Source organism: Scleropages formosus, chromosome 14, assembly GCF_900964775.1.
Source record: "Scleropages formosus chromosome 14, fSclFor1.1, whole genome shotgun sequence".
Classification (NCBI taxonomy): Eukaryota; Metazoa; Chordata; class Actinopteri; order Osteoglossiformes; family Osteoglossidae; genus Scleropages; species Scleropages formosus.
Genome location: NC_041819.1, coordinates 8,284,601 through 8,308,154, shown reverse-complemented (window position 1 = coordinate 8,308,154; position 23,554 = coordinate 8,284,601). Strand labels below are relative to the sequence as shown.

At 43.9% G+C, this 23,554-nt stretch overlaps 1 protein-coding gene across 1 annotated transcript; it reads right to left on the bottom strand.

The window, feature by feature from the left end:
- Positions 1-2,186: 2,186 nt before the first annotated feature.
- Positions 2,187-11,363, bottom strand: dis3 (DIS3 exosome endoribonuclease and 3'-5' exoribonuclease). The gene is made up of 21 exons (XM_029258012.1): positions 11,074-11,363; positions 10,483-10,640; positions 9,497-9,690; positions 9,320-9,393; positions 9,057-9,224; positions 8,742-8,909; positions 8,209-8,322; positions 7,715-7,852; positions 7,324-7,470; positions 6,994-7,110; positions 6,801-6,902; positions 6,572-6,636; positions 6,402-6,486; positions 6,187-6,314; positions 5,693-5,779; positions 5,076-5,232; positions 4,502-4,716; positions 3,510-3,678; positions 3,044-3,202; positions 2,627-2,749; positions 2,187-2,478 (listed from the first exon to the last, which is right to left on the bottom strand). Exons 1-21 carry the CDS (start codon positions 11,299-11,301, stop codon positions 2,413-2,415), a joined length of 2,862 nt encoding a protein of 953 aa, XP_029113845.1. The 5' UTR covers positions 11,302-11,363; the 3' UTR covers positions 2,187-2,412.
- Between the last annotated feature and the right edge of the window lie 12,191 nt (positions 11,364-23,554).

Sequence of the window (23,554 nt, the reverse complement as noted above, 5' to 3'; positions counted from 1 at the left end):
GGATCCCATCCTCCAATCCCTATACTTTCTGTTGTTATTTCAGCTGACGCTTGTTACACCAAGCACTTACAACTACTGACCCATTTATACACCTGGGTAGCTCCGGCTGGAGTAATTCAGGGTCGGTAGCTGGTCCGGGTCGCTCCTGCTGGCCGCTCCAGCAGGTGGTGGGGTTTGAACCCAGGAACAAGCGTAACACTAGGCGGCCTGCTGACTTCAAACGTCACATACTTTCTATATTTCACTGTGATTAGCTAACAGTGGAAGAACTGCCATAACCTTAAAATGTAAGAAATCTTTTTCAGAGGTTAGTCCTGAAGTGCCATTTGGAGGGAAAAGGAAAAGAAAAAAAAAAAGAACTATATAGTGCACCCTTGTGGCTACATATTGCAGCTGCTTCAAAATAATTGGTGCCAAAAAAGTGAGCCCAGGCTGCAAGGTCAGTGGGAAAGAATGTGAACGCGGCTCAGGTCGTATCGCAGATCACAGGAACGCGGTAAAACAGCTCTGTAACGCATACGGCATTAGGCGGCGGCGAAGGCAACGCTTTTCACTCCGTGCTGCCATGGTACTGAATCATTCATTTTACACCATCTGTTGAGGCTGTTCCACCGGACACATTTCAATGTCTTTATTACACGTTATGTAATAAACCAAGTAACACACACAAGTCACGTAGTTGGTAAATACTGATAGCGATACGCTGATGAATTACGAGCCTACGTGTGGAGGATACAACTTCTCTTTCCTTAGTGCTCCAAGTCCATATGAGATACTCAGCGCTGAAAAAAGCAATCTTGACTTACTTCCACTGTACTGAAGACTGACACCAGCAAATAACAGCATGGAAAATGTATGTGCACTTATTGCACAGTGATGTCAAGTCTAAATTCTTTTCTTGTTATTAATTATGCATTTATCTGAGGCTTTTTTCCAAAGACGGTTTCTATACTAATCTATAGAGCTACCAAAAAAAAAAAAAAAAAAAAATCTATACAGCTGGAAAATTTTTACTGTATCAATTCAGGGTAAGCACCTTGCTCAAGCAAGAGTGGGAGTCTAAGCGGAGCCCTTGAGTTCATGGTGATGCTCTAACCACTACGCCACCAGCTGCCACAATATCAGTTTATTGAGTAGCAATCTCTTTTTGCATGAACTAGTGGGGAATTACAACAGAGCAATGCACAGATTTAACATTTACGCAGCTGTTGCCATTGAGCAATGTGACTTAGTGCTAATTTTACTGTGATTTACCCCTTGATACAGCAGGATATTCTTACTGTACTAATTCACGGGAAGGGTCCTGATCAACTGCGCTACAGCAGGGATGGAGTCTCGAACCCAGACCTTCCAAATGCAAGATATCTGCTCCAAAACTGTCACGATGTCTGATCCTGCAGCACGTTCGGAAATTGGCCTTTCTAGCGTTTGAGGTCTTTGTTGACGTGCGTGACACTGTTCAAGGTGACGATGAAAAGTTGTGTCTTTCAGAATCTGAAGTCAGAGGTCAGCAGAGGACTTTTGCGTCAGTTTTAAACACGTTACGCATTAAGACTAATATCCGCGGTGTGTCATGGAAAGGAGTCAGTAGGTGCACCACAGCAGAGCTGACAGTTCTGCCCAAAGTCCTTTACAATGATTTACCCATTTACATACCCCAGTAGTCTTACTACTAGATCACTTCTCTTGTTATGGTACTACAGCAGGAGTGGGATTTAAACCCAGAACCCTCAGGCTGAAAGGCTACAGTTTTAACCATTCCAGCTGCTGTCTTTTATTTTTACAGAGACTAAACAGCACTAATGCAACTCCATTTATAACTATTGTGAAAGTATAACCTCGCTTATTAACGGTAGTCCAGGACAATTTAACAAATTAGGGTACAACAGTACAATGTGTGACAACAAATACTGAATAATTTAAGAAAAAAAATATTTATTCCTAAAGAATAATGTAGACTTGATCATCCAGCCTCTTTATAAAATACAGTAAATCTTACACTATTAAAATACAAAAAAAAAAAAGTTGCAACTATCATAAAACAGCATCTGACAATCACACATTATCCTGAATGAACTGAGATTTGGATTGTTAAAAAAAAAAAAAAAAGTTATTTGATTTAAATGTTATTTCTAGAAATGTGTGTTGATTTTTCACTCAATTTTAATGGAATTTTTGGTAGGAAACAATGACAAAATACATTTAAAAAAGTATTGACAAATTTAAAAGGACTTAATGAATCTGAAGGTTAAGGGTTCACTCAAAAGGTAACAATGTTCCATCCTGATGTAAACTGAAATTATACATATGGAAAAAAATACACTCATTGCATATTGCTGTAGCTTTACGAAAAATACCGAAGAGTTACAGTAAGGACAGTGATTTATTGAGAAGTAGCTGTCGGAGAACGGCTCAGATGAGCTTGACCCGCTTGGCCTCTGGCTCCATCTCTGGCGGGGACATACTCACTCCTGGAATCTGGAAGACAACCAGCGGTGCAATTAACGCACTCAGCTGCTATTAATGCACTTGACTTCACGTGTGACCTCAGCGCAGCCGCCCGTTGTGCGTTTTGGGACGTGTTCTCGACGGTACTCCGCGTACCGGCGTGCCAGCGTCAACTCACCACTGGTTCGAGAAGCGCCATTCGGATTTTCTGGTGCTGGATGTTGGATGCGTCCAAGCTGATGGTCACTTTCACTCTGTCAAACATGTTGAAGGTGTGACCTTCCACTGTCAGCGACGGAACCTGGGAAACAGAGGCTTTTACAGTATAGTGCAACACCCTCACAAAGGGGGACGGGATAAGAGGGCAGGACAAAATAAAGCAAAAACGAGGCAAGGAGGGTCGCCGTACTTCTCACGGCACACGAACACGCGGGCGCGTCCGCAGCTGGTGACTTGAGGGCAACACTCTGAACAGACTTGCAAGCAGATGAAGCAACAATCTAAATCGACCGCGGTAAAAGCCACGCGGTTACAAACCCCTGCAAACGAGATGACAGCCACAAGAAATAGACCAAGGAGCGAAGCGGCACCCCACCTCTTCGTCAAACAAGAGACGGGGACCGCGCTTCTCCTTGTTCTCAAAGAACACTGTGCCCTCCAGTCCAAACTTGGGGATGAGCACGATGATGGCGTTTTTCCTTACAAACAGGATGTAGCCGTCTTCATTCTGAATGCCTCTGCTCTTGAAAAACAACTGCGAACCCAAACAAAGGAGAGGTACAGCAGCTCAGTCACAAGCCCAACCAGTCACAGGCTGAGGAACACGCAGTTGTCCATACAAACCTTACCGAGCACGGCAGTAAACCACAAACTAACAGGGAACGGACCCCACGCATCTCTGACTCTCTAAGTGCTCTTCTATTACTACTACTATTCTTACTATTTTTGTTGTCACTGTCGCAGCGATTGCACAGAGAATCCCTGGAGCTGCTGCTGGAAGGAAAAGAAACCTCGGCGACGCCGCGTCTCGGGGCCCCGAGAGAGAACCGCTGCAGCCGTACCTGCGTGTGGAAGGCAACCGAGGCCCTCTGAGCGTACTGCGCCATCTTGTGTCTGTAGTTCAGGTTGTTGCACAGGGCCGCCTGCTTGTGTTTGTCCATCAGGTCCGAATAGGTGCAGTCGGCACCGATGGCCACAGCGAGCAGCCGGTGCACTATAATGTCGGCGTACCTGTTGAATAAGAAGACAGAAACGAAGTGTCCCTTAACTTTGGGGTTATACTCTCGCTCATGTTATAAACACTCGACCTATGAGATCTCAAAGATCACTAATCTAGAAAATGTTTCCATCATTAAACTGCAATTTCTCGCTCATCTTGTTTCGAAAATGCCAGTTTGCAGCGGAGCAAATGAAACGAGCCCACAGACGTCAATAAAAAGCACCAAACAAAACAGGAATGCGAGACAGGATTAATTCAAACTCGCGTCCACAGCGTTTACAGCTCACGTTTAGTGTTTTTGTTTGAGCTGGTAAATCAAAAACAATACGAAGAATAAAATTTTTATGGAATATGTTTATAGAATCAATAGGTGAATAACTGACACCAGAAGGGGGTAAACACTATGATATTTTCCATTTTCAGCCATTTTAATATGATGTCAGTTTTAACACAGCACAAAGTTAATAAAAACATTAAAGTAATTTATTATAGCCTTAGATCGGGTGACATCTGTGCTATGAAATGCCTTCCAGTCCCTGGTGTAAGTTGAGAAGCCCATGTTCCAGGTTCTAGAAAATACAGCAGTAACCAAAACTGCAACATTAATAAATGACATACTAAATAGTTAAAATAACTGCCCAACGGTTGTCCTATCCGCAATAACAGAACAGAAAGAGGCACCACATTTCACAACAAGACAGATTAAGTTAATCATTATTTTAACTGTTTCTAAATCAACACAGACTGACAGTTTTTCTTTGTGTGCTTTCTGAGAACCAGAGGCAGGAGAAACGTCACCTGGGGGGTGTGTGTGTGCGCGTATGGGGATCTCACCTGCGGATGGGGGACGTGAAGTGGGTGTAGATGGGAGAGGCCAGGCCGTAGTGGTGGAAGTCGCTGTCCATGCCGGAGCAGAAATACACGGCCTGCATCATGCAGCGCGTGCCCAGGATGCGGAGAAGGGTGTTGAAGTAGGAGAAGCCCTCGACCTGGGCCATGTCCAAAGAGTCCGCCAACGCCTTGGCCGAATCGGTCCGAATCACAAGGCCCTACGAGGGAAAGGAGGAGCAGCGAGAATGTAACTGTGCTTAATTCACTAGAGAGACAGAATACTGAACTACAATAAGGGATATGGGTAAAGCACACTGCTGACAGATATACAATATATATTTTTAAAAGGTCATCTATCACTTTACCTGATAAGTGTAAGTCAAGTCCAAGTCAAGTTAAAATGTTGCCCATTTACACTATAAGGTATAGAGCTTCATTATGGTATCAATTCAGGTTCAGCACCTTTCCCAGCAGTACTACAGGAGGGTCCTTCTGGGTACAAGTGCACATCCTTAACCACTTTGTTACGCGATGCCCACATAACCCGAACGAGCTGCAGGTCGGTAACAGAACGTACTTTTGCTTTTGCGGCTTTGCTGAGAATGTCATAGTTGGAAGGAGGCGGGGCTGGATGCTTCCTGAGAAGAGCGCACTCGGAGAACTCGTCGTAAATCTTCTGTGCCACCGATATGTTGGCCAGCAACATGAACTCCTCAACCAAAGAGTTGGTCTCCCTGGCAACAGCAAAAAAAAAAAAAAGCAAACCCCATCACACCAGAAATGTAGCAAAAATGTATGAGTCCCTTACATAATAATTATTATTATTATTATTATTATTCCATCCATCTGCAAATCATCAATGTGCGCTTGTCCAGTGCAGGGTCTTGATGGTCCAAAGCCGACCCAAGAAGCTTAGGGCAGGAGGCAAGGTACACCCTGGACAGGATGCTAGCCCATCACAATGCAGTCACACACACTGCTTCACTCAGACATACACCTATTAAAGGCAATGTGGTAGGAAACCTGAGTACCTGGATGAAACCCATGCAATCACAGGGACAACAAGCTGACAGTTTGACTAGCGGTGTGAGGCCTGAAATGACGTCAAGCACTTAAAAAGGCAACTCCACACGTGATGAGCGCTCATTGCACACTGAAAAGTGCAACGCCGCAAAGCCATGATGAGAATCTCACTTCAGCTCCTTGGCCTGCAAATCTATGGGGTCGTGAGTCTCGCTGTCCATGTGGAAACGGACCTCGGGGGACGACAGGGTCAGCGCCCTGCAATGGAAAGGGAGGAAAAGGCAGATCAACCATGATTGAATCCACACCTTAGATGGACATCTACAACACACAGCTACTGTGACCACAGCTTCTTACCTACATCTTCAACGCTTCGTTTACATTTATTCATCTAGCGTATGTTTTCTCCAAAGTGACTTACAATGTTGAGCTGCTTACAATTATTTACCTCTTTATACAGCTAGGTAATTTTACTGGAGCAATTTAAGGTAAGTACCTTGCTCGAGGGTACTACAGCCGGAGGTGGGGATCAAACCTGTGACCTTTGGGTCCGAAGGCAACAGCTCTGACCACTACACAACTCTTCACTGTACAGGGCCTCTTTAGGGTGATTAAGGTTCTGGGGGTGACTATTTAAAGGTATATACTGAGGATGTCTTACATACCCTTTGTCAATTCTTCGCTTCTTGAGGATCTTTGCGAGTGCGTTGAGCCCACGAAGGCTTCTCGTGACGTCATCGTTCATGTTTGTATCGTCTATTCTCAGCTGGGCCTCGGCGTAGGTGAGAGAGGCCTGGAGAAACAAAGAGAGTCCACAGTGAGGGTTCGAATCCTTTCCTGTCAGCCAAAGACCCCAACAGGAACACCTGCATCTGCTCACCTTGGAGTTTATGACGCTTTTTGTGAATCGGGTGCTGATGATTTCGGCGTTGTGGTTCATTTCCCAAATACAAGAAAACGCGAGTCTGCAAGAGAAATACCTTAATGACGTTTTCAACGTGACAGCAGAACAGAGCGTGAAGAGGCGGTACATTGGGCCTGCGCTCCTACCGGTCTACATTGCAGCGCAGGGAACACAGGTTGGAGCTCAGCAACTCAGGCACCATGTCGATGCGCTGTGAAACGGAGAGATTTCAGCTGTTCAAAACGCGCAAGCATGAGGGACCGTGCTGCAATGCAGCTGCTTCACCCGCTTCTGCTGGAGGCACACGGTCGGGTGCGAGAACAGAGAGGCGGGGTTCCACCTCCATCACACAGTCTCGCGGAGAAGCGATTATACCTTCTCGCACAGGTACACGGTCGTGCCTCGGCTCGCGGCCTCCTGGTCCAGAGTGTTTCCGGGTCGAATGAAGTGACTGACGTCTGCTATGTGAACGCCGACCTGAAACACACACCGGCAGCGTAAGGCGCTGATCCGCACAGCCTGCGTTGTCCGAGCAGCTCCACGGCTTAGTTCGCATCATCGGTTCTACCTCCAGGTTCCCGTTGCCCAGATCTCGACAGTGAAGAGCGTCGTCAATGTCCGTGCATCCCGGGGGGTCCACGCTGCACACGCACAACTTCCTGAGATCGACACGGTTCCTCATGTCCTGAAAGCAAAGATCATTTCTATCTTAACCCAACAAAGACAGCTCAATACAAATGTGTCTGAGGAAATGGTCATGTTTCTGTTGTTGTCCTACTATGTGGGATTCAGATGAGCCCTCTGAGTTTGGCTTTTCATTACTATGAAGGCTACCAAAAAGCACATACAATTTATGCTATAAACAAGCGTTTGAAGAAACAGTAGTGGGTGACGTCACCTCTTCCGCGATGGCCCACGGCATCTTGGGAAGGAAGCTCAGCACAGCTTGAGAAAAGGGCTGATGAGGAACATCGTGTTCAAGCAGCAGGACCTCAGTCTCCGTCTCCTTGTCCCCAGCGCTGCCCAAGCTCCTCACAAAATGACCCTGAAATCATGATAAATGTGCTCATTTTCCATCTCGGAGGAAAGATTAATTTGGGATACATGACAGGAAAAAGCTAACCTTTCTCTCAAACATAACACACTTCGAAATATGTATTTTTTTCCCCCGTTACCCAAATAAAGCTGCAGCCGATTTGACCGTTTATACCTCTTTGTACGCATGTATATTTGTGCAATAACCATTTCAAATACATAAGTGTGCGCTCGGAGCAAGGTGCTAAGCGTACATTGGGGTATCTGGAGCTCTTGGGCCAGCCATCGATGGCCACCATGATCCTCTGTCCCATCAAAGCCGAGGCCTGTCGGGTTTCTATTCTGATGCGGGGAATTCTGCGGTCAGCAGGTGTAAACAGGTGTCTTGTTGCCTATAAGAACATATAAACACTCAAAACTCTTGACAGGGAATGACACAACATTACATTTATTCATTTAGCTGATGCTTTTCTCCAAAGCAACATACAATGTTAAGGTTACAATTATTTACCCATTTATACAGCTGGGGAATTTTACTGTAGCAATTTAGGATAAGTATCTTGCTCAGGAGTTCTATGGCTGAAGGTGGGGATAAAACCTGTGAATTTTGGATGCAAAAGCAACTCTAACCAAAACGCTACCAGCTGTCTAAATGACAACTAAAATGTAACGTTTATAAATTTCCATTTCTGATTAAACCAATTAACAATTACTGGTGAAAACACATATTTACAACTTCTGACATCACCTCCTTAATCTCAGAGCGAGAGAGCATCCCGCAAAAGGGCCTCCAGTTCCTCTTTATGATCCCCACGATCTTCCCTGTGGGCTTCAGCATTGATTCGCTGGCATCACACTTGAGCTGAGAGGAAAAAGACCACTTCACTTAACACATCACCATAAATAAGAACACACACACACAATGTCTACAAGTGCTTGTGCCAAGTGGGGTCGTGACGAGTCGGAGCCAAACCTGGCAACACGGGACACGAGGTTGAGAGGACGCACCCAGGACGGGACGCCAATCCATCGCAGGGCACCCCAAGCAGGATTTGAACCCCAGACCCACCACACAGCTGGCCCTGGCCAAACCCGCTGCACCACCGCACTCCCCCATTGAATGAGAGTATATCAAAGCCAAAGAGGCTGAAACACCTTTACGATGTATGCATCGCAACTTGTTCAAGTGCGACCAAAAGTAACATTGAGATTAAAACATCACCAATGACCAAACTTCCCAAGCAAAGGTAAAGCACACAGAAATTCAGAAAACCTACATACCATTTTTTGCTCTTCCTCATCTCCATCTCCATCTTCATCACCCTTAGGGCCCTCATCCACAAGCACTACGGAGGACGGGGTGACCCACAGGTTCCGGGGCAGCAGCTCCACGGCGACCAAGTCCTGGTGTACAGCCCGGTTCAGGTTCTGGAGGCCTTGGATCAGAATCTGAGTCCAGAATAAGGAAGACACACACAGTTCAAGTGGGAATCTCTCGGCCACGAGGCTGGAGAGCTCCACCTGCGAGCAAACGGTCCTGAGCAGTCCAAGCCGCCAAGGCTATCGCTGTGTGACCTTTGACCTCTCAATGCTTGCCTCTGTACCGTCGTCCCCATCGCCCTGGACAAAGACTGTAGCCTCAAGGTAGTTGTCCCTGCTGGCACGGAACACCCCTTGGAGGAAAGTGCCACTCTTGATGCCCGCCTGGATGCGGGAGAGGGGGAGATGCTCCGGGAAGAGGATTTTACTGCTGGTGATTTCATTCTGTAGACGAAGGTCAAACAACATCAAGTCAAACACTCAGCAAACAGCAACGTCCAGACTGGTAAAAGACACCAGACTGTTGCTCTGATACATACCGCATCATCTGTGCACAGTGCAAGACGGTCCATCAGTTCAGGACTGCCTATCAGACTCTTTATGTACTCCTCACCTGCATGGGAGAAAACGATGAGAAAACAAAGTCCAACGATGCCATTTTTCCCCACAGATACTCAAAGTATCAAAGGTTCAATGTAAAACACACCAATTCTTACATTTATAAGCAATCACACCACATCCCTCGGCCTTCTCTCTGTTCCCCTTGTCATCGGTGAGTAAGATAACTTGGAGTTCCTCTCCATCCGGCGCTTTTTTCAGGTGTTCGCTGTACCACCGAGCTGCCGTGCGAATCGCCCTGTCATTCCTGTCGTTGGCGCTCTCTCCCTGCTCTCGTTCGATGAAGGTTTCCCTGCAAAAGTCGAACGCAAACCTGGCTGCACATTTTTGGTAAGAAGCCGGTAACATCGCAGTAAATTACCTGGACCCGACACAACCTGAGCACCGGGTTAGTATCCCGTGTACTTCTTAGCTTGCTCGAAGTACATGAACACTTCAAAAAAATTAAGTTAGAAATTATGTAACTTCTAATTAATAACCTATTCTGACTGCATCAATCCAGACTAGGTCCCCTCATGACAGGTACAACAGCAGAAGTCAGAATATGAAGCCACGCCCTTTGCAAAGCAACAGCTCGAACCACCGCGCCATCTGCTGGCCGTGGTTAGGATTCGGACTCGAGCATTTCAGATTTCATGGCAGCAACCCTACTGACTACGCTACCTGCTGGCCCTTGTGAGCCATCGCGAGCAAGAACACCTCCTAAGCAGGAGATGTCAACAAGGCCACCATGAATATGCATCAAAGCGAACCATGCAAGTAGAAATTCAAATACAAAACAGGTAGAGCAACATAAAAGTTTTGTATTTACACAACACTTTTTTTCCCCAAAGCAATTTACGGTGTTAATGTACCTACAATTATTTAGCCAATTATACGGCTGGGTCATTTTACTGGAGCAATTTAGAGTAAGCACCTTGCTCAAGGGTACTGCAGCTACAGGTGGGATTTGTACCTGAGACCTTTGGGTTCAAAGACAGCAGCTCTAACCACTATGCTACCAGCTGCAACGTAGTAAAACCCACTGAAGTGACAACAAACACACAGCGACGGGAGAAATAGACAGCAGCAGTAGTAGCAGTACCTGTGATGTTCATTGGTAAAAGTGTAGAAGTGCTTGGATGCATTATGAATAACATCTTTGATCCTCTTATAGATTGGAGCGCTCCTGTGCCTCACTTCTTGGAGGACTGTCTGCAGGATGATCACGTTATTGATCAGAGGGTCCTCCAGAATATCAATCTAAACAGGGAAAACAAGTTTATTATTTCTGTATTTACCGTTTTCATCCGACACCTTTGCCCAGAGTAAATTACAGCGTTTCCTAAGAAGACTTACCTTCGTTACCAGTTTCTACAGCAGGCAGGGCATCCTTTATCTTATAGTTTTACTGAGCCGCTTCATCTGACAGCGGCATATCACGTCACTCCTGCACACCTAGTACAGCACGAATGGGATTCGAACCAGCAAACGTCCGACTCCCACACAACGAACGGCCCTAACCACTACGCCACCTGCTGCTCCGCGAGTAAAACTGCAGCCTGCGGGCGGACTGCTGACACGTCACGTGACACACGTGCGCACTGACACAGCGACTGCCGCCCAGCCCAGGAGATGTCATGCATGCCATGGCTCTCGCAGCACCGTACCTTACGGCTACGGGTCGGTACCTAACCTGGTGAAGGACCACGTTCGTGTCCGGGATGATGTAGTGGCGCGAGGCGCACAGGCTGCTCTCCCTGCACGCGTCCCGCTGCAGCACCGGCGGCGGCGGCGACTCCTGGCGGCACTCGACGCACAACTCGCTGCCGCACCAGATGTCGTCGCGCAAGTAGTGCTCGCGCACCACCTTCAGCACCCTGCCCGAACGCGTCTTCTTCAAGAAGGTTTTGGACTTGAGCATGCTGCCGGTTCCGGCGATCGCCCGCAGATATGAAGGCGGAACACTCCGCGCGCACACTGCCGCTCGTGAGCAAACACACGTGTCGCCGGCTGGGCGAGGGAAAGTTTCCCGGAGTTCTCATCTCGATACCGCAAACGCCGGTGTCCGAGAACATGTACATTTAAATTTAAAAATTTTATTCAAAATCTTAATTTTTGTTTATTTCCTAGTGAAATACAGCATTTTTCGCAAATTTACAATAGCACAGATTTTCAGTACCTGCCGTCCTCTTGGTCAAATTTCCGAGCTACTTTTAGTCGGCCATGTACTTTAAGCTGTGAAGACGTACGTTGAGACGTAGCGCCCCTAGTGGTGCGGATGAATCAATGCTGCGTGTCGCTGGAATTGGAAGCCTGTTATACATGACGTTTCCTTAATGATTTCTTTTTTCGTGTTTGACTTGTAATTTACCGTTTGAACAATTTGCTTAGATGTCTATGGTCTTTGGAATATGGGACTGCTGGGATCATAGTGGTTAGCTCTCCTTCCTTTGGATCCAAAGGTAGTAGGTTCGAATCTTGCCTGCAGCTGTAGTCTAGACTTGAGCAAGCAAGGTACTTCACTTCCTCTAAATTGCTCCAGTAAAATTACCCACCTGTGTAAATGGGTAAATAACAGTAAACACCGTCAGGTGATTGTATGTAAATGTTGACTTGTATTGCAATGCACAGTATTTCCTTTTCTTGTTCGAACTGGCTTTTGCCACGTGGCGGCGCTGTAATAACGAGTTCTCATGTCCAACGGGACAAACATGCTGTTTGCGGGTACCTGCGATGGGCGCCTTGCGGGTGAATCGTTTTTCCCACTGACTGGTGTCATCACAGGCTCTGCGTTGCACTGTTGTTTGCCAGAAGGAGAGAAAAAAAAAAAAGCAGTTTCGCATTTTGTCTTCCACTGAAATTGAGTTCTTGGAACTGACAGCCATGCATGTAATGTGGAGAGTGCCATACACTTAGTACATTATGATTATGCTGATCATAAAGCCGCATAACCTTATCTTGTATCTAATTCAATGTAGTGGTTATATTATATTATATTTTTCTAAATTTTCTTATTTTTTTCCAGTAGGCCTATTGTTCTTTTGTCCATCTTGACATACAATGAATCATGTACAGTACTGGGTGATCAGGTTGTTCATGGTGTGCTTACTGAGAACTTGATTCGCAATACAACGCAAGAAAAGGGCCACGTGACAGGGCGCGCCCAGCTGACAGCAAGCCCATCCAAAATATAAAACTGCGTAGACTGCAGGGAACCGCACTGGAAGCAGACTGTTAACGTCAACTCTTGATTTTTTTTTTGTACAAAGATTTTTAAAAGAGTAGGTACAGTATACGGCAGAGGTGACCTGCCCTGCTGCTCTTTGATACTTGTTTGCTGAAGATTTTCGAGATTTCTTCTAATAAAAACGGATGTGCTGTTAAGTCAGCTGGGCTCAAGTATGTTTTTGTTGCATGATTCCTCAGAATTGTTTCTTTTGTCATCAAACTGAAGAAATTTGGTACTCCGGGTTCAGACGGATAGTATTGATTTCGAATATTTATCGAACGTCACTCTTACACCCGTATAAGAGAAAATAATAGTCTCGGTCCAAAGAGCCCTTAAGTTTTCTTTAGAAAACTGCATTTTCTTTCTCTCCTTAACACCCGTCACACTTTCTTCACTTTTCCACTGACAAACACACTCACCCCCTTATATTCCCTGTAAGTCCCCATAACGGTTAAACACAATTCCATTTTACCCACAATTCAACTATTTACAATAACCCAATATTCCCGCTCAAACTCCCATTAACTCGTGTAGTTACAGTACTAAACACACACAATATCTTCTCACTTTCACTTTTTTTTTTTTTTTTTTTTTTACTAAAGCACTTCTACTTTAGGTCTGTTTTCTAGACTGCCCGGACCAGGCTGTTAAACTAGAATGTCATCCATCCATCCATCCATCCATCAAGCGTTTGTCCTGAGCGGAGCCTTACTAGTATGTGATGAAGTCACTCAAATTTCTAGAAAAGTCAAAGGGCTACACTGTTAATTAGACTTTTCGCGCGAAATCGTGTCGTAACCGACAAGATTTACCTCACACAGTTACCCCTGTTATTGAAGTGTGTGTGTCATTTGGGGAGTGCAGATACTATCTGAGATAGGCACGCATATGCACAAGATCACACAAATTCCAAAGCGCAGTTCAAAGACTTGTTCACAAACTTGAATGAGCCCCGCGAATAACCGCACCGGTTATTGTAATGACAGTGTCTCTGTGTTTTACCAAGGCCTGTATGCTGCTTCATTCATTCACATTACATTTATTTATTTAGCAACTTCCAAGGAACATCGCACGCGACTTATCGTTGTCCGGCGCGGGTTCACACGCGGAAGCGAACGCAGGCGCTGAAACACAGTCCAGCTCGCTCACGTCGCCGCTCTCGCGCACCGGCGGTTGCTCCGCGATTGCCTCATCTGCGCTCGCGGGAGCCCAGTGGTGCCGGGTGGCTGTGAGCGCGTGCCTCGCATTCCTGCAGCTCTCGCGCGCAGTTGTCTGCCATTCCCGCCGTTTATATTCGGAGGAAAGATTGTTCGCATTCACATAAGGGCTCGATTGTGAGCCAGAAGTGGCAGATGCGTCTCTGTGACCGAGATGCTTTAAGATGTAAGGAATTGCCAGTGTTGCGCTATTCTCGGCAAATAAAGACAGATGTATGTTTATGGTATCACGTCTAAAGTTATCCAGGCATTCTCTAGTGAATTGACAAAAAAAAAGGCGGGAAAAGAAGGTTATGAAGAGGCGTGAAAGTCCCGAGCAGCACTTAGCGCGAGCACAGCAACACACCCATACTGCGCATTTACGTCAGTTGCTTTGTGGGCTTCGTGAGGTGATGTGTGCGCTGTTTCTACTTGTTCGCATAAAAAATGTCAGACCCTGCTTTTGTCTTGCAACCGGTTTGAGAAATCATAATTTTACAGCATTGTGAGAAGTGACAGGTGTTAACGTCAGTTAGCTGCCCTTCCTGGACATTTTACAGATGTCCAATTGCATCACATGTCACAGACACTGTCTCTATGGATGAAATGAGTCATTTATCCACACACCACCGAGGTGCAAGGGATGAGCATGCGCTTTTTCGACCAAGTGTTCGGTGCCGGCCCGGCACGGTTGCTCGCTTGTGACCCTGAGCGCGGGGTCGAGGGCCATCAGACCGAAGCCCTCTGAGGCGGACGCCCAAGAGGAAACACTCGGAGAGTTTCCGTCCAAGTCTAATCAAATGTGTAACGCGGCAGGAGGGAAGAAACGCCAAGGCAAAATGTCCTTTAAACACCTGTGGGGGGGTGACTGGCATTGTACTGCTTAGTGCTACTGTCTCTGGACCAAAGGCTACAGGTTCACTTCCCACCTCCAGCTGCGGTACCCTTGAGCAAGGTACCTACCATTGCTCTGCCAAAAGTAGCTTAACGTTGTAAGTTGCTTTGGAGAAAAGCATCAGCTGAACAAACAGATATAAATGTAAGAACACAGTATCATCGAGAAAGTGTGTGTATTCTTATTCAGTCCCATACTTTATTATACATTGTGGTCAAAACAAAATTAAATTAATGTTGGCATCCAATACACAGACATAAAAACACAATGAAATTTTTTTTAAAAAAAGCATATTAGTATCAGTAGGCAGTAAACAGGAAATATTGAAATGCTTGTAGGATTTTTTATGAAAGACACTCATTTCTACGAAGAATGCATACAATGAATAAATATTTTAATCTATCATCACAAAACATACGGCACTTTTGAGTTTTCCAGCACGTCGTTCTCAGCTTTCACGTTTAACTTGCAAATTATTCTGGCATAGTGTGCAGACCCTAATTAAACAGATGTTCCACAGCGCATACACACACAGATTGGAACACAAAGCTTGGAAAATACATTGGTTTTTCACATTCATAAATCACATCACTGATGGTCTCTCCAGTAATGAAAAACATGGGAAAAAGTGAGTTTTCCCAATGTGAACAGGTTCTCCCGCCACCTCTGCACACAGGTCCTTCTGTCCTTTTCAAATGTCACTTGAGGAATGTGCTGCAGAAACTACATGCTTACAACTCATTATACTGACATTCACAGAGAGAATTCCATGCATGCAGCCGACCACATATTACACATACTGTAAAATCATATTCCTTTTATTTAATTAATTCTGCGATCAACTGTTTTCTTCGGAATTATTCAAAAAATGTTCCTACAGGAAGTGTTTTAGCTGAAGGCAGAATTCTGTGTATGTGGGTCATGAATTTTTGCCCTGCATTTCTACTATTCACCACATGTGAGAGATATTAAAGTGTACTGTCTCGCAGGCATGCCGGCATCAAAGAATAAACATCTCGAGCAACTCAAGTTTTTTTTTTTTTTTCTTTCTTTCTGTCTGCAATAAGTTAAACAAAATGCCAGTGTAGCTGTCATACTGTTTTCCCTGCTGTCAGGTTAAATGCTGTTTTTGTTGGCAGGTTTACCTGGCAAAGAGGTTGCTGCGCTCGGAGGAGAAGAAGCACCTTTCAAAAAAGGCACAAGGAGCAGCAAGCAGCTCATACCGGACACATCTCTCCCAGATGTCCCACAGGAGATATCTACTTCAAATATGTTAACCAATGTTTGCTACACACTGCTATACTGAACAACTGAAAAAAGAAAAAAAAAAAAAAACAAAACAAATGAGTGTAATATTGCAAAACATAGGACTGAGTCCAGTACTGTACAGTGTTGGAGAAACTTGGACGAATGAATGAATTTTTGAAATGAAATTCACTTTGGCTGCAGTATTATATAATATGGAACATACATACATACAGACACACATTTGACATATATGTACATACATAAACATGTCAATTAGCCAAGCGTTTAAAAAGGCACACACACACACACACACACACACACACACACACACACACACACACACACCTTGTCCCAAGGGGGGTCACGGCAAGCTGGAGTCTAACCCAGCGACACAGGGCGTTGGTCTGGAGGGGGAGGGGACACACCCAGGACGGGACGCCAGTCCAACGCAAGGCACCCCGAGCAGGACTCACACCCCAGACCCCCCAGAGAGCAGACAGAGGCCAAGACCAACCACACCACCACCCTCCCTTTAAAACATAGAAAAGTAAATAAGCTAACAAGTGACTCAATAGGCAAACATATTTAAATACGAGAGGGAAAACTTGACCGAAGTGAGGAGTACTGTAAAATATTTTAGGTGTGTAAAAGTCGAACAGTCCAGTTTCACAGAAATGATTAAGGCGATAAGGCTGACACACAGGAATTTGTTTTTTTGTGTGGTAAAGGTGTGAATGACTGGACTAATGTCTTATGGAAAGCTATGGCTGTGGTTCCCATGACAATTTGTCAAAATGTCAAGTGATAACGGCCATTCCGGACCAGATACACAGGAATTTAAGGGGAAATTTTTCACAGTTAATTTTACACACTTATTTTAAACATTATCTGTTCACATTAATCTCTTAAAATACAATTCACTTGTTTGGGAAATTATTCTTTTTTTTTTTTTTTACAAAAACCTGAAAAAATGGCATGCAATTAATTTTGAAGAATACTTAAACAATTAACCACTTATCCAAATGCTACAATTTTTTTCCAACTTAAATGATGATTGATTTTTTCCTTCTGTTACACATGAAAAGGCTCCATGCATTTATTACATTTCATGTTATGTCAGACCAACTTTTTCCATTTACTCATGCTCTTATTTGACACTCCCGCTGCAGTTCTCTTGCTGTGACTGGGTTTCAGTCAGCATCACCGTAGTTATGACAATTCATGGGCCTTACACGCACTCCATCAAGAGGATATCTTTGACACAACCACTTCACTGCACCAATATCATGCCTACACTGTGTGTCCCTGTGTCCTTGTGTAATGGTGCATTAGCAGGAGGTTGAAAATTAGAACTCATGCATGTTCACATGAACATATATCCATTGTCAAATATACATTTACATTCACATTTATTCCTTTACCGGACACTTTTCTCCAAAGCGCCATACATCTCATAGAAAAATACAAAGAGTGAATTATTATATCAACGGAAGGAGAGGTTTGGATGCAAACACGTCATTATAGAGTAATCAATTTGTCACATACCGCCATATGAACCAGTAGACATCAGATGAGTAGCTGCATAGAGGTTTAGCCATTATTCAACAATTTCTAATCACAAAATTACAAAACAAACATTTACGCATCATTGTAAATTATGCGATGCGTTTATTGCTGCTTTGGTTCATCGGTTATGGGCATGATTTTGTATAATAGAACAAGCTCTGCTAACCAGAGACTCCTCCTAATCCTCCACCCAGCTGTGTTTTCCATTGTTCTTGACATTCTCCGGAACCAGGTGGGTGAACTGGTATTGGGCTCCAAATGGAAGTGCTCGACAGAGTGTGGCCCCACCCCCTGAAGTGATTCACCGTGATCCAGTACACACTGTCTTCTTCTGACAGGTTCAGCACATTTAGGTAAAGTGGCCCCTTGAAACACTTCAATTACGTGTCCCTTATCAGTGTGTCCCTTACGCAATACTTAAAGATGTGCAGCCTTCCCTACATTTTTGCTTGTTTTTTTTTTAATTCCATAAATGCCTATTTTTCTTCTGCCTGGTACTGTGATGTGTTATTAGGATAAACCTGAAAAAGTCCAGCAAGTTAAAACAAGTTGATTACAATCTTTCCCAAAGCAGACAGTCTTAGTTTCCTTCCTTCCAGAAATGAGAGAAGGTACACTCAAGCTGTAGTTTGGATTAATAAAAACCTGTAACTTAAGCGACAGATCACAACGGTGAATGGAAGGCAATGGTGACATGTTCTTTTCCTTAGTAATTAGTTTGTGTGAGATATACATCACTTTGGAGAAAAGGCTCTGCTAAATGAATAAATGTAAATGTAAATTTGAGGTTCTTAATTTTTCTTTCTTCTTAACTTTATGTATGATCACCAAGGTCAGGCGAAGCTTGGGAGAAGCAAGAGGAGAGTATTTTAAAAAATGACAAATTTGCTTTTTTTAACCACATGACAAGTGTTACAGCAAATTACACATCTGTTTGTATCTAAGATGAGTCAACCAAACAGTGTGGGGTGTTACTGAATCTGATCAGCGTACTTTCACCACATGTATTTTTGTACAAACACGTGTCCCATTCAGACCATATTTGTTTTGTGTGTGTTTCTAGGATGGCTGAGGGCTCACAGAACTGAACCAGCAAGTTCATATAAGGGCTTGTAAAGCTGTATTTGGTGGTCACGCCCAGGACAATTAACTCATTTAGTTGTACAGGTATGATTTCTAATGAAACCCTTTTGTGTAAGGGAAGAGCCACATTATTATTACTTGAATTTTTTTTCCAAGACATAACTGTCATTGTCACACCCATGTTCTGTGGGTACTCACTGATCCAGGCTACACCTTATAGTTTTCTTTACATTGCTTTACAGTTATGTTTTTAATCATATTTACAGTGGGTGCAAATTACAAAGACCGAAGCCATCACAAGTCCTAAAAAGCAGCGCTACTGCATAAGTTGTACCATCATCCTTAGAGTGTGACTTTTTTTCAAAAACGAACCCAATTAGCTTCCCTGGACTGGAACTGCACAACTGTTGTAGGTGTGTAAGTTGGTTGTTTTACTTCTGTTGTATTCCTGTGTTCAGCAGCTAGCCAGTCAGTTAGGTCCTGCAGGCAAACTACTGGCTTTGCCGGTTTCTCATAGCCCCCTTGTACCACAGAATCCCCGAAATGGAAAACACACCTGAAAGCGAGGCGATGACATATAGTCAACTGCCTTATAGTTTGCAAGATTACGAAAAAGAAATGATCAATCCATGCTGCAGCACAATTATCTTTTCCTCCCTAAACTTGATTGTGCAAAGTCATGTTACAAGTTTTCTCTTGCTTTCAACTTATTGAGGGTACCTCGGGCTAAAGAACAGGTTCTGAGAAAAATGCAAATGCAGTTCGTGATGCAAAGGTTTCAGTGTAGCACCACAGGGAATAATCATGACAGGACAAGAAGTCCTGTCATCAGCTGTTCATCTAGTTTCCAATCTGAACATTATTATAGCTACAGATTTCATCTCTACATGCAAATCTTTTTTTTTTTTTTTTGCGTTACTTTTTAAAACGATACAGAACATCCAGGAAGTTTGATTCTCAAATGGTTTAGCATCTACGCATAACGTATTTAAAAGTCGGTCTTTTGTTTGTGAGCTCCCAAACAGATCTGTCTGTTTAGATGTTCTTCTTCACTCAAGGTCTCGATCTCATGGCTAAGACCACAGGTTGAGTGCACAGAAAATACAGTACCAGGTGCACTATTGCGGCGGAACAGATCTGGCTTTGCCCAGACACTGGCTGCCCCATGAGCACCTCCTACAGGCCAGTCAGGTATCTGCAGGTCCAAAGCAGGCAGGGACAGGTGCGCGACTCCACCAATTCTGGTAGCCCTTGTGCATAGCACTGTGTGACCTGTGGTGTGTATAGAAAAACGATGGCATGGAGAGGTCGTCCTGCCTGCTTGGCGACTATGTTGACTGTAAAGTGTGATAAAGAAGAAACTATAACAGGGCTTGTATTCACCTCTGAACCAGAGATATCCTCTGTGACATGAATAAATTTCAATGAATACAAATTGATGAATAAATTCATTAAAACTCATTATTGCTACAGGAGAGATATGACAAAAATAAAAATCATACAAGATTCCTCTGTAATAAATCTAGAGTTTTTATTGGCTCTGTCACCGAAGAAATGAAATTAAGTACGCTTGCATCACAATCGCAAAACCTGGCGTTTGACGCATGAACGCTTAGGATGGCATCCATTTATTTTACACCATATATTATTAGTTAAACAAAAACATTTTTAAAGTGTGAAACAGAAAATGACTGTTCGAAAAGAAAGTGGGTGGAGCAGTTTTTTTTGTCATATACGAAGGCCTTGAAACCTGTTGTGAAAGGAGGTTTCCCAAGGCAACACCAAGAGCTGCTCTGGGTGACCAGCAGTTTGCTGTGTCATATCATGATTTACACATCACGCATGCTCTTATTATTACATAACAAATTGTTGTTGTGTTTCAGTATCTAAAGTTACTCAGAACTATACTGATCGGAAGCTTTGTTTCAGCTATTCAATACACGCACACACACACACACACCATCTGAACCACTTGTCCCATACGGGGTCGCGGGGAGCCGGAGCCTAACCCGGCAACACAGGGGGTAAGGCTGTAGGGGGAGGGGACACACCCAGGACGGGATGCCAGTCCATCGCAAGGCACCCCAAGCAGGATTCGAACCCCAGACCCACCAGAGAGCAGGACCCAGTCCAACCCACTGCAGCACCGCACCCCCCTATTCACTACAATATATGTAAAAAATGATTACACATGGGTTCTAAAACACATAGCATTAGTACAGAAAGAATACAAAGCATGTTACTGTGACTAAAACAGAGGGTTTGTAAGTAAGAACATTGCCAGTAGTTCCCCAACTATTTATATATGTCCATTCTAAAGCTGGTATAACGGGGGGGGGTAACTGCCCCCAGTGTTCAAGGAGGCCTAATTTGCCCCAGAATATTTACATAACATCATTGAACTTATTATTACTAATATTTTTTGATTTCCCCAATATCTGATGAGCTGTTAAACCTCTTGTAAAATCAATGTGAAATTAGAAATTACACATATTCAATTCACGATTTTTGTTTTTATCATGCCATAACACTACTTTCCTTTCAATGAATGAGATTCATACTGTACCGTGTGATCCGTGTACGTGAATGTCTAGTTGAACGTACTTACTCTATAATATGCAGAGCTATTTTCATCTAAATATTCACTGAATGCTCCCCTCTGGCATCATCTTTGCCGACTTCAACAACTTCCAGTGGCATGTTGGCATAAAGTATGCAATCCGGACAGACAGCTGCACTGCAGTTGAGCTTTCTTCCATGCCAGCACATATGGCCGTGGTGCGATAAATAGAAATATTAAATGACCCAGAGCCTAGACTGAAGCCACTGAAGAGGCTTCTGGATTTACCCTGAGGATGCTAACACCCAATAGGTTTTTATTCAGTAATGAAATGCAAACACATTTTACATTTTTTAATCAAAGTTGATGTCTGGCACAAAGAAAGATGTTTAGTGTCTCAGGCAAAGTGCTGGTATTACAGATACTGTATTATAGTGTGATACCATGTTTTTTCAACATTATATATTTGTTTTTTTCTTTTTCACGTTAACACTTTCATCTCTGGAAGTTTTGTACTGTAATTTTAGTGCAATTGGAAAAAAAAAAATTTAACAAAATCTAGCACTGTTTGAGTATTAACACCAGTCTTAAATCCAGTTAACCAAAGATCCATTTGCCAGATGAATACTGCCAACATTTTCTGAATTCCATAATTATTTATGACAGTACATTTCCACACCCTGAAAGCATACGATTGTTCTCATAAAATAATGAACATGTTTACGATCTCTTTGTCCTATAATAATTCACTCTATGTGCCCTATCCTGTTCCCTCATGTTCTGTGCCAGAGGTGCACAGCGGCAGTCCTCAAGAGACACATGGTTTTTATACAGCTTTTAGCTTTTATATTTAAGTATTTTGACCTCACCTAGGGTTCAGGGGTAAATAAGGCTTTTCACAAAACTCTATTTTGCAGCAGAAACCTGTTATGGGAGCTTGTGTTTACACCCTCTGTGAGTACACCAAGAGTACACCAAGACTTCTGTCCCAAAGGAAAATGAACTTCATTTGTGGGAACATAATTTTTACTCTCCATGAAGTTGTTTTTGTGCTACAAAAATATCATGTCGCTCTTGTGCTCCAAGCTGAGTAAAACCACAGACATTCCGACTCAAGCACATAACATGCTCACGTGCGCCATTCGCCAGCAGCATTACCAATAGCGGGTGTGGAGAACCCAGTAGTGAACTGGACAGATGTTTGTCCGGCCACTGTAAATACCAGTCCAGCCAATGTGATGCACAGGAAACGAGGTAATATTTCTCTACACTTTGCTCATTTAAATTACGCATTGTGTTGCATGATTTTGAGGGAGTGCATTTTTAATGTTAAGTCTCTCAATGTCTGTTTCTAAAGCATTTCGTTGACACCATAGGTATGGGGCCCGTATGAAACAAGATAACTGAAAAAAAAAAGGTGTTCACCCTTCTCTCTTTATTTATTAAACATGTCTTTTATAGACTTTGGATAGTATACCTGTTATGGACTGGCATCCCATCCAGCGTGTACCCCTCCTAGCCTAGTGCCCAGCGGTTCGGGGATAGGCTGTCGACCACGACGACCCTGACAAAGACCAGCAGTTAACGAAAGTGAGGGGGTGAGAGTGAATGGTACACCTACACTTTCGTCCACATACCTGCAGCAGTAGTACTGCCCGTCACTGTTCCTCCCGTTATTGTTCCTCCAGAGTGTCCTATGCGAGAATATTCTCACGGTAAATTGAATTAGAATACCTGACATATCGAGCTAAGCACTGTCATTTCCCTACTAATAAAGGAACATGTGTGGAAGGGAAGGAAATACTTTGTAAGGTCTGCAAACCTATGCAAGAGTACTTCTAAATCTTTTTCCATGGTATTTTACTCAATGGCTGAGAGAGCTTATACAAAAGTATACATTTTAAATTTATACATGTATACATGTGTCCATCCACCAATCCAGGACAGGTTCAATAACCGCTTGTACTGAGCAGGATGGTGGTGATCCGGAACCTATCCCAGAAGCACTGGGGGATACATACGCCCTGGGTGGGACGCAAAAAATAATACTGTATACATGTATATTTTCAAATATAATAATATGGTTAAAATATTTTTCGTCATTTTCCGTTTTAAGAAAAAAAATTATGAGAAAAAATATATATTCGTAAGGCGTCCTTAAAACAATTAGTCGTCTTTGCCCATGATGATCACCCAGAAATGCAGGTCTTTCTGGAAGTTCGGCTTCCTAATCCACGTTCGGATCGCGGTGTAGGAATCCCAGCAGCTCGGCGGCGCTTCACGTGTCGTGGGCGTGACCTTGACGGAGCCACACGCCCCGCCCCGCTCTGCCCCGCCCCCCTTCCGTCGCCGTACAAAACCAGAGTGTGCGCGAAACCCTCTCAACTGAAGCGTAAA

Excerpts from the sequence above, each read along its gene's own strand:
- dis3 (XM_029258012.1), bottom strand. The coding sequence starts at position 11,301 with ATGCTCAAGTCCAAAACCTTCTTGAAGAAGACGCGTTCGGGCAGGGTG. Across the intron at positions 6,903-6,993 it reads TGGGCAACGGGAACCTGGAG|GTCGGCGTTCACATAGCAGA; the intron begins GTAGAACCGATG and ends TGTGTGTTTCAG. Across the intron at positions 3,679-4,501 it reads TTCACGTCCCCCATCCGCAG|GTACGCCGACATTATAGTGC; the intron begins GTGAGATCCCCA and ends CTTATTCAACAG.